Source organism: Myotis davidii, unplaced genomic scaffold (assembly GCF_000327345.1).
Source record: "Myotis davidii unplaced genomic scaffold, ASM32734v1 scaffold199, whole genome shotgun sequence".
NCBI classification, from domain to species: Eukaryota; Metazoa; Chordata; class Mammalia; order Chiroptera; family Vespertilionidae; genus Myotis; species Myotis davidii.
Genome location: NW_006290680.1, coordinates 1826349 through 1838251, shown reverse-complemented (window position 1 = coordinate 1838251; position 11903 = coordinate 1826349). Strand labels below are relative to the sequence as shown.

The following is an 11903-nucleotide window of genomic DNA, read 5'->3' as shown; positions in this document are numbered from 1 at the left end:
ACCAAGGATATATAAGGAGTCAGTGCAACAGATGTTCCCATTAAGGCATGATTCTTGCAGGGCTCTGGCTTTGATCGAAATAGAAGGTTTACCTTCTGGGAGCTCACCATTGCTTTTGAATGCTGCAGCTGGACTCCTTTAATTCCAAATTTTTATTTCGTGATCCAAATATTTTTGTCCCTCTCTTCTTAATCTAGTGATCATATAAAGCTCTCAGTGGCCAGTGGCCAGTGGCCAGGTCACCTTAGTGACATTTGGTTTGCTACAACATGCAGGCTTCCAGGGCCTCCCAGGTCAAGGCCCTTGGGCCAGTTAATAGACCCAACAGAGGATGAGAAGCTTTCTTGGCCCCTCTTTGTCCTGCAGTGTTGAGGGCATGCATGGCCCTCGCTCCCCCCAACAGCCTCTGTATTTCCACTCAGCTGGGGCCGTTGGAAGGACATCCTGACTCATGGACGATTCAAGTGGCATCTGAACGAAAAGGACATGGAGATGATCTGCCGTGCCCTGCTGGTGTACTGTGTCAAGCATTACAAGGGGGACGAGAAGATCAAGAGCTTCATTTGGGAGCTTATCACACCTACCAAAGATGGGCAGGCCCAGACCCTCCAGAACCACTCAGGTGAGGTGGCCTGAGAAGCACAACTCTCTTCCTCTTGCAGCCCTCTTCCCATGTTGGTCCATGTTGCTGTGCTTTGGGGACTTCTCTCTCTCAGGTCTGTTTCAGAATGTTACCTGTGGGAAAGGGTGATGATTCTTTCAGTTCCCCCTCAGAGTTATCCCGAGCTACTGTGATGTTTTGTTTAAGTACTATTGGGCCCTCCACAGTTTGCCAGGTGCCAGTCCTGCCCATTTACTTGAGCATCACAGGGGTTTCGCTTCCGATGAGACTCATACCATGTGCTCCATGGTTTGTCTTTTGCGTTTCACAATGTTATCTCCACTCCACCTCTGTCTGTGCCTTTCCTTGTGCTGTGCTTCTCCTTCCTGTGCTTGGCCATAGCTCACCTTCAGGTTTCAGATCAACTTCCTTTTCCCTGGCTGTGTTGTAAGTTCCCAGAGTGCACAGGTTATGGTACACCTTTCTTGATCCTCATGTGGTACTTGGTAAATTTTTACTTCCTGACTGAACGGTCCTGAGGTTTAATAAGTTGGGGACCAGGCACATCTCTTCACCACCATCAATCACTATTTGGTGGGTGAAGGAGTGGAGTCTGTTGTCCAAAGCCACCACACACAGCCTGGCTGCCTATTTGCAATCCCAGCCCAGCTCTCATGCCCACGTTTATGCTGCCTTGTCTCATCGACCAGCCTTTCTGTTTCAGGGTTGTCTGCTCCAGTCCCCAGAGGGAGGAAGGGGAAGAAGACAAAGAACCAGCTTCTGCTCCCAGAGTTAAAGAATGCAGACTGGCTGGCCACCTGCAACCCCGAGGTGGTCTTGCATGATGATGGCTACAAGAAACATCTCAAACAACACTGCAACAAGTGGGTGTACCTCCCCCTCCCCCTCCCCTACTGGTAGCTCCACTCACTGTCCAGGTTCTTGGGACCCCTGCAGGAGCACGTGATGTTCCTGTACTGCCAGGCAACGTTTGGAAAAGCAAGATATGGGTCTGAGCTGGGTCAAGATTCACTAGCTTTAAAGCCTCTCTGATCTCTTCTTCACAAAACCTAACCTTTCTGCTAGTGCAGTTTTTACCCCAGAAGGTGTTTTTTTTGCCATGACTCCAAATCCAATTAAGACCCTGGTGATTTCACTGTCCTTTTATTTGCCTCCCTCTGCGCGGAGGTCACATTAACTTGCACAGAAGACCAACCTAGTTGCCACCACTCGCAGTCCCTCCTGCCAAGTTGCTTCCTCTTCTCAGTTTCTGTTGCCTTTCGTGGCCTCCAGGTATTTGATAGACATGCATCTGAGATAGTATTCTTATATCCCTGGGCTGACAGCTAGGCGAGGTAGGGAGAGACGGAGAAAAAAATGATAGATAATGGAACTCTGTTTGTATGAAGTTTGGTTTTGAGGAGTTAAAGCACCCAGCCACTGAAACATTGATATGCTTACACATGGAAATTGTATCACTATATAGTGTATCTATTAGAATTAAAAGGACCCTTGGAACCCATCTAATCCAGCTTCCTAGGTCATGCAAGAATTATATCCCTGGCAGTCCTGGTAGACAGTGAGAGGGCCTCTGTTTACACATCTCTTATTATAAAGAGTTTAGGACCTTATGAGTGAAGAGGTTTTGCTAGCTTTTCCCTTCTTCCCTATAACATCAACCTAATGGTTTTATAGTTGTTTGGGGGTTGGTTTTTTTGTTTGTTTGTTTTTTGTATAACAGATGAAGTCTGGTCCTTTCCCTTCATTCTTCCAAATATTTGAAGATAGGTCTCATGCCCAATACTGTAACAAAAACTACTGTACACAAAGTACAAGCTCTTTAGGGATAGTAGATCTCAGTCTCAGACTTCAAGGTCACATGCTGTGGATAATGGAGCCTGATTGGTGCAGGACCCACTACCGTGGTTGCTGTGACTGAATGAGAGTCAACGTGTAGGGCACAGAAAGAGGAGGCTGGCTAAGCAAGAGGACCTGTTGATAGCAGTGCTTATGCAACAGACTAAGGCAGCGATGGAGAACCTATGACACGCGTGTCAGAGGTGACACACGAACTCATTTTTTTGGTTGATATTTCTTTGTTAAATGGCATTTAAGTATATAAAATAAATATCAAAAATATAAGTCTTTGTTTTACTATGGTTGCAAATATCAAAAAATTTCTATATGTGACACGGCACCAGAGTTAAGTTAGGGTTTTTCAAAATGCTGACACGCCGAGCTCAAAAGGTTCGCCATCACTGAACTAAGGACTATATCGTAAATAAATATTAAGCAACCATTGTTTCTTGAACAAGTTAGACATGATAAAAATAAGGTATTTGGTGAGAAAATTTAATGTGGCAATAATTTGCAAGATGGAGAAGTTAAACCTGAAACTGAATAGCCAACTAGAAGGGTTCTGTCATAGTTTAAGTATTGATGATAAGGACTTAGATTAGGGTGCTAACTAGAATTGGGAAGAAAAAGTTAAATAGGAGACACATGACTAAAGAAGAATCCATAGTGTGTGTTGAGTACAAAAAGCAGCTAACTCCATGACGATAAGCCTTGACGGAATGAGCAGTGACGGAATGAGAATCGTTATGTTCACTAAGAGATGAAGAGCAAAACGAAGGGCTCAGGTTTTGCCTTGTTAAGTTAGAGCAGCAACATTTGGCTATTCCACCTACCGCTACAGATGTGGATCTGGAGCACTAAAAACAGGCTGAGCTGGAGAGGTTGACACAGAACTTCCCTGTACACCTGAAGAGGTGATTGCAGTGTCCTGACAGGGCGTCTTCCAGCCTCTGCTGAGCCTTTAGACTTACGGGAGTTTGCCATTTCTCAGCAAGGCTCGTTTAATTACCAGGTGACTCTAATTAATTGTCCTTCTGTATATGAAATCTAAACTCTGCTGCCTTGAAACTTCCACCCTTTGATCGTGAGTCCTTATTCTATCCTCAGATGCAGTGGAAAACAGGCAGAATTTCTTCAGCATAAATGACCATGAGCTCTAGATTGTGGGCTCTCATATATTAGCAAATATACTGCCACCCAATATCAGATAAGGGTTAAGGCAAGCTCTGGGGTCAGGACTGCCTGGATTTAAATCCCAGCCCCATGGCTGACCAGGGGGTGAATTCTTTAACCTCTGTGTGTCTTTTCTTCACCTAGAAAATGAGATTAACACTAGTACCTACCTGTTAGTATTGTTATGAGGATTAAATGAGCTAATACATGCTGGCACACAGTAAGTACTAAGTACTCAACGCATTGTTTCTTATGTAGGGACATGAAATTGTCACCTAGCCCTAACTGGTTTGGCTCAGTGGATAGAGCGTCAGCCTGCGGACTGAAGGGTCCCAGGTTCAATTCCAGTCAAGGGCATGTACCTTGGTTGCGGGCACATCCCCATTGGGGGGTGTGCAGGAGGCAGCTGATTGATGTTTCTCTCTCATCCATGTTTCTAACTCTCTATCTCTCTCCCTTCCTCTCTGTAAAAAATCAATAAAATGTATACATTTTTAAAAATTGTCATCTAAAGAACTTTGAAATGTTAAAAATCAGGTGCTTCAAATCTAACCTGTAAGAAGTCAGGACAGTGGTTAGTCATTCAGGGTGGGGGCAGTGACTGGAAGGGGATACCGGGATGCCTGTAGGAGAAATAAATGTTGTGCTTCCTGATCTGGTTACTACATGCACATGTGTGATCACTTTGTCAAAATCCCACCAAGCTTTAAGCTTATGCAAAGGGCATTTTTGGGAAGTATATTTCATATTAACAAAATGTTTTGAGGTTTTTGTGTGTGTGTGTGTGTGTGTTTTTAAGAAAGAGATACAGCCCTGGCCGGGTAGTTCTGTTGGTTAGAGCATCGTCCTGATACGGCTTGGATAAATAAGTGGAACAACAAATTGAGGTTTCTCTCTGTGTGTCTTTCTTTCTCTCTCAAATCAATACGTAAAAAAATTAAATAAAGGAAGAGAGATGAAAGAAAAAGCAATGCTGGCACTGAAATATTAATGGGTTTTGTTTGAGTTCAGATGCCAACTGGGATTATCATCTCACTCTGGGAGGAGATGGCTCTCTAAGAGGAGTTGTCCATCTGTTCACTGAATTGATTTGCTTCTCATATGAAGACAAAGTGAACACTGTTGGCTTTAAATTATTTTCTCTTGTGCGATAGGTACTGCCATATATTAACACTTTGGCTTCTCTTTAGCGAAGTAGGACCAGTTCTGTGTCCTACACCTTCAGGAAAGCCTTGCTCTCACTGAGCTAAATCTAAGCAGGCAGGAATTCTATACCTCAGACACCCTTGTTCTGGTTCTTACTAAGGAGGTTGTCGGCTGCTGCCAGCAAGATGGAAGGATCAGCAATCATTGTAAATTCTTAGAGTACTTATTCTCTGAACTTTTTAAAAACAAAACCAAAAAAAACCCTCAAAATTATTTGAGTTGATTGACAGCCAAGGTAAGGAATAGCATACCAGAAAATTTAGGGTTCTTTCTGACCTAAAAGTTCACTTTGTGTATTGCTCCCTACAACTTGAGCTACAGTGGCACTTTCTACCTGCATCTAAGAAATTATGCTTTCTTAGAAGCCTCAACCCATTATTAACATCTTTAGAATAGTTAATACATATATGTGTTAAACAATTTTCTCAAAAGTAGGATTTCCTCCAACCTCCAATTCCCCTATTACTCTCCAAAGGCTGTTAACCTAATTCTTCCAGAGGTACTCTGCACATGAATTAGCACAGGTGAATGTACAGCCTCCTTTGTCTTCCCTAAAATAGCACACATCTAACATACTGTTTATGCTGTCTTTCTTTTTTTTTAACAACTTGTGTAGAGATCAGTTCCTAATCAGTATATATAAATGGGCTTTTATTTTTAACTAGAGGCCCAGTTCATAAAATTCATGCTGAGGGGTGGGGGGTGTCCCTCAGCCTTTCCTGCACCCTCTTGCAATCCGGGACCACTGGCCCTTATCAGTTTCTATATCAGTATATATATATCGCTTCTCGGCCTTTTGGCTAAGATCAAGTGTAGTATATCAGTATATATAAATGAGCTTTTATTTTTAACTAGAGGCCCAGTGCACGAAATTTATGCATGGGGGTGGGGTGTCCCTCAGCCCAGCCTGCACCCTCTTGCAATCCAGGACCACTGGCTCCTAACTGCTTGCCTGCCTGATTGCCCTTAACCAATTGCCTGCCTGCCTGATTGCCCCTAACCGCTCACCTCCCTGTCTGATCACCTCTAACTGCGTCTGCCTCAGCCCCTCGCCGCCACGGCTTCATTGGGAAAGACATCTGGAATGATGTCCAGAAGGTCGTTTGGCTGCCCAATCTAATTAGCATATTACACTTTTATTATTATAGATAGATAGCCTTTACTCTTGGCTAGTATTGGCAAGTTACAGGTACTCTTCTATACCTCTTTGCAGCTTAGCCATGAATAAAGCATTTTCTGGAACATGGTTGGCTTCTCTGTGCCTACCCTTTATTTTACCATTTTTGCATCAGTGAGCCTTTCCCTCTCTTGACCCCGCTGTCACCCTCTGAGCTCTGATTCTTTCTTGGTTGGTGTCATTTCATAGTTAGACTGCTGTGGGCTCCTCCAGAACAGGGTGAAATTGTTTACTTCCGTATGTACCTCACAGTACCCAGCATGGTGCATGGCACACAGTGCTGCCCAGCAGATACTTCCTTGATTGCCTTGTCTCAAACATTTTTGGTGTATTCCCCATGGGGCTGGAGTGTGGTCCTTGCAGAATCACAGTGAAAGACATTACTCTCTGATAGTATTGCCACGAAAGGGACTTTAAAAGCTTCATTTAATGATGTACAAGTGGGACTGTTTGAAAGCAGTGCCATTCACCATGACTCACTTTTCAATAAACTGGTTACCAGCCTCTTGGAAGGCAGTTCTTCCAAAGAGACCATTGAGGCCATAGAAAAGGAGTGATGAGAACTCCTTTAGGGACCAGGAGGAACTGTTTCTGAGGTCCCCCTCGCCCCACATGGCTCACAGGGTGACTTAAAGATAACTGATGAAATGCATTTTCTTGTGTAAAATGGGATGATCACAATAATGTCTGCCATTGGTACCTAGTGGTTTGTTTTTCTAGTGCTTTTTCATATGTTACTTCATTTCACTAATGACATGGGAATGTCCAGAATTTCTCTGTCAATTGGGGGTGGCAGTTCCTAGGCAGCTTCTGGGTTCTAATGTGTTTGCATTAATATGTTCCCCTTTTATAGGGTACTTTTGCGAGTTCGGATGCTCTACTACCTAAAAGCAGAAATACTGGGAGAAGCAGCTGATAAAGCATTTGAAGGAACTCCGGCCAGGTAAAATGAGTCAACCCTACCTCTCTGAGGTAAAGAGTTGCCATAAATGCCTTTTCCTGGAAATGGGCCAATGTGTCCATGTTCCCACCTCACCCATCAGTTACTTAGTTGAGAGAGCAGGTAGGTGGACTAAGGACAGTTCAAGGAGAAAACACTTTCTTAGAAACACAGCTTTCAGTGAGGTTTTAAGTTAGTGTTTTTGTCTTAACAGTGTTGCAAAATCTCTCTCAGAACAGTCATTTCTCTTCCTTAATCATTGTAGAATGAGCGTTAATTACCTTCATATGCTTGATCTGATGGGTATAGACCAGAAGTTTTACTCGGAATCCCATTCTTGGCCTTTGAGTGCTTCTCCTTTATTTGCTAATCCTGTCACCTCTAACCTGTTTGATTTCTTGCACCTTGGTTTTGTGAAGTAGTGTTTCTGAAGCTGTAGAATTCTGTGGGAACCTCCTGAGATTTGAGGGAATAAGGCTGTCAGCTCCCAACTCCCACTTGATGAAGCTGTCAGATGGTCACAGTTTGTAGGTGGCATCACCAGGAAGCCCCCTTTCCCTGCCCCACACGTGCAGTTGGCTCCAGCCCTGTGCTATGCCCATCATTTCCAGAAGTCACCAGAAGAGGTGGTATTTGAACTTTGCCTTGAGATGACCTTCTTTTTCTTCCTTTCCATTGGGCAATGCTAATGTTTTAGTAATCGTAGCAGCACTGAAGAAAGAGAAGGATGAAGGACATTGACAGCCCTGTTCACGGGCAATTTGCAATCCAGAGCAATCATCACAGTGACTATGGTTACTTGGTAGGCTTTCTGTAGTTACTGTAGTTATTTTTAGAAGGAATAGGGAAGTTGAGTGTTTGGTTAAAAAGGTTCGATTTTTGAGTCATATAGATGCAGCAGAATTCAAACGATCGTTAATGTATTAGGTGTTACAAGCCACAGGTAATCTATCTGAACTTCCTTATCCCCATCATTGCTTTTGTAAACCTGTAGATAGATGGAAGCTAGGCAGAACTGGAGAGTGCCAGTCCATTCACCACACTTTTTCCTCCTGTCCTCTGCTTTCCTCAATCCTGGCTCTCCCTCGTCCTATTCAGTGTAATGTCTTATTGTAGAGATTGCCATAGAGAATACATCAAAGTTCATCCCAGAAAAGTTGTTCAGCCCATGGCTCACACAGGCAGAGCAGTGGGCCCTGCAGGGGAGCCAGATAAAGGGGGCTGCCTAGAAAGGTGGGGCTGGGGACACCATCCTCACAGGGGAGCTGGGCCTGGCAAGGGCATCAGACCTGTGTCACAGTAAAATGAGCCTGATTCAATAAGAAACTTCAAATGCAGCAGAGGAACCATCCAGGAGGAGCTGAAAGGTGGGAGAAGAGCCATGCAGGTAGAAGTTCTCTCCCAGCGCAGGACAAATGAAGACAGTGAGCTGAGGATCCATTTGAGCTCTCAGAATGTGGACAGAACCTCAGAGAGGGGCTGATGGTACAGGCCTGCTATTCCCCTCATGTCTACTCTCAGGTCACAGTGGTTGGCAAACCGCGGCTCGCGAGCCACATGTGGCTCACGAGCCGCAGTTTGCCGACCCCGGCCTAGGACATGTCATTGTTATTACTTTGGCCAGGAGCAGTGCAATTTGTGGTCATTTTTGACCCTATAGAGCATTAGCAGACCACTGCCATCTATTGTGGCCTATGTCCTCTGAAGGGCTCTCTTCATATCCCTGCATGTTCCAAAGCACATCATCTTGTTTTTGAATTGAGCTTGAGATATCTACATGATTTGGAAACTCATCTTCTCAGCATTTGATCATGTATAAATTCAGCCATTTAAGAGGTGTTCTACCTTCAATGAATGGTATATAGATGGATTTTACTGTGGTTCTCAATTGAAGGTGCACATCAGAACTACCTCGTGTGTGTAGATCCTAAGGCTCCACTCTAGACCGACAGTGAGTTCTACACAAAGTTTGCCAGTCAGTCTAGAGTGGAACCTCGGAGTCAGGTACACATGCAGTGATAGCTCACTGGGAAAGCCCTGTAAGGAACCTTGGCCCACAATTCCGCATCCTGTTACTTCGTGTCTAAGCCTGCAACTAGGATGTGGCTTAATACCAGGATTCGGCCAGTAGCTCTGACGTTGTTTTCTATCTGTTGAAGGAACTCTGAGTCCATGCCCTTCCTTCCACAGGGAGCTGGAAGTGCCTCTGCCTGACATCGACTATGTGGAGATTCCAGTGGACTGGTGGGATGCTGAGGCCGACAAGTCCCTTCTGATTGGCGTATTCAAACATGGTGTGTATTTCAGTGTTTCCCCCTTTCCTGAAAACTCCACGGTCCTATTGCACGTCTGTCTTAGAAAGCAGAGCCTTACCTCTGTCCTCTCAGAATTTCAACCAGAGGCATGTGGAGTCATGAAATTACAGTGGATGTTAGTGTCAGTGAGGAACTTCAAGAGAGTGAGTTGGCCATAAAGACCTTGTATCTTCCCCACCTAGCCTGTCTGTATGCTTGGGCCGGGACTGCCTCACACTCATTTATTCCGATTGTCCCAATATCTGGCCTAGTGTCTGGCATGTAGTAGTTGGGGAAAATGTTAAGGTTTTAGCATTTCATATGTATATAGAATTCTAAGGTCATTCCAGATATCCTACACATTTCTAGTTTTCCCTACTGGGTATAAAAATTTGAGAATAGAAGATGGCATGGGCATCTTTCTTTTTAATGTGGTAAGCAAGAGACTAAAAGATACTGAGAAGCATTTCATAAACATCTATGATCTAATTCCTTATTTAGACAAGGGGAATGCCATCAAAACAACTGATGTGGAGGGTTATTTGAATATTAACTAGGACAATATAGGTAGACTGCCTAGAACAATGCTTGGTACATAATAGATGCTTGGCGTTATTTCACTGTTGCTTATTTCTCTGCCTTTGGAAAGTAAACTAACACATGCCTTATGAGTAGGATTCTTCAATACTTACAGTCTATAACCAATTGCATTTCCTCCTTCTCTGCGGGTTTCATGTTCACCGGTTCAGCCAAATGCGGATCAGAAATATTTCCCAAAAATAGTCCCAGAAACTTCCAAAAAGCAAAACTTTGAATTTGCCATATGCCAAACATTACACTGAATCCCCACAACTGAAGCGCTGTGTAGGGATACCCTCTGTAGCCTCTATGAAAATACAGGTTTTATGCAAATAAAATGCCGTTTTATGTAAGGACTTAAGCATCTTTGGATTTTGGTATCCTCGGGGGCATCCTGGAACCAATCCTCCCTGGATACTGAGGGATGACTGTGCATATTTTAATGAGGAATTCCCTCAAAATTTGGATTCTGGTGTTACCAGAGCAGGCTTCAGGAGGTCCAGTGCTGCTGAGAGCTCTTTGTCAAACCACTGGGTTAGGCTGGAACAGTGCTGCCACAGGACTCCCTGTGATTATGGAAATGCTTTTTCTGTGCTGGAAGTCAGCTATGGAGGAGCCACATATGGCTGTTGGGCACTGGAAATGTGACTAATACAACTGTACTTTTTATGTAATTGTAATTAAAATAGACACGTGTGGCTCCTCTTTTGGACAGTGCAGGGTTGGAACTCAGCTCTGAAGAGAGAAGGAGAAGCATGTGACCTCCCTGTTAAGCACAAGGGTCCACAGTGTAACTGAAACTTGGTTTAATCTAATTTTGGAAAGAATCCAGAAGTAGACCAGCTGCTGCAGGCAACCACATTCCAGAGCATGTGAGCTTGGTGTGTGCGGGAGAGTCCATTGACCGTGTCTTCAGTGATGGCTGTGGAGCACATTGCCAACTCCCTGATGGAGCCAATGTGCTGTCAGGAGGACACACCTGCAGCCCCAGCAGTGTGGCAGGCAGATGCACGTGCTTCCTTTCCCTCCCTCCACCCAAGGCACTCACCACAGACATCCGGAACGCTGAGGTGAATTATAGCTGAACCTGAAAGAAATGAAGGAAAGCCCCAAATGAAGAGGTCACTCCAGATATCCTACACATTACAGTCAGAGCTGCAAGCTCAGGAGCTGACAGGACAGCAGACCAGGCGGTCTGGGTGTTTAATACCCACACTGAAAGAGGATGCAAGCCCCTCCAGGGAAGGAGGGCAAGAAATGGCTCTCTGACTGGCCCAGGGAAGCAGTGCTGGAAGTGAGATAAAACCAGATGGAAGATAGAATGAGATTGACATCTAAAGAGTGAAATAAGATATTCCGGGCAAATACTAACAACCAAAACAAAAACCTGCTATGGCAGTCACTAAGCTTTCATTTTTGGCCTAGCACTACTCAGAGGTGTCTACTTTAGCTCAAGGTTCTTCCCAGATAGGAAATCTTAAAGGATCCAGTTAATCTTCAATAAGTATTTTTGTTTTGCTTTTACTTAATAAGGGAAACAAAATGACCATCTAGAGCCCAGGGCAGATTGTGTGAGTTCTGACATGACTTCTGACATTTTCATTACTCCTGATCAGGGTATGAGCGGTATAATGCCATGCGAGCAGACCCTGCACTTTGTTTCCTGGAGAAAGTTGGGATGCCAGATGAGAAGTCCCTTTCTGCAGAACAGGGTGTTACGGATGGGACCTCAGACATTCCTGAAAGGTGAGAAGCTGCATAGACCAACTGTGCCATAACTAACGTGTCATACCACAAATCTATGACCCCTTCCACCTATGTCCAGCACACTCAGTCTCCTCCTCGCAGTGTGGCATCTCCCTTAGCCTTGCCATGCTGGAGCAGCCTTCTAGAATGACCGCTTTGGTTCCATCCTGTTACACCTCAGGCCTTTTCTCTGACTTCTAAGCACTTTGAACCAAGTACTGATTCCTGTCCTACATGGGCTCCCTAAGCTGCTGCTCATCCTCATCGCTTACCTGGTCAGAGGATTCTTGAGGAAGAATTCAGACTTCTCCTACCTGGCAGAAAGCTAAG

At 44.5% G+C, this 11903-nt stretch overlaps 1 protein-coding gene across 1 annotated transcript in view; it reads left to right on the top strand.

Annotated features, from left to right (window-relative positions):
* The window catches only part of CHD6 (chromodomain helicase DNA binding protein 6), a 127364-nt gene that overhangs the window by 76252 nt on the left and 39209 nt on the right, over positions 1-11903 (top strand). The window contains exons 20-24 of the mRNA XM_015563946.1: positions 423-622; positions 1326-1485; positions 6868-6957; positions 9145-9248; positions 11444-11573. Of these exons, the coding sequence (XP_015419432.1) occupies positions 423-622; positions 1326-1485; positions 6868-6957; positions 9145-9248; positions 11444-11573 (684 nt within the window). The remainder of the gene's footprint in view (positions 1-422; positions 623-1325; positions 1486-6867; positions 6958-9144; positions 9249-11443; positions 11574-11903) is intronic.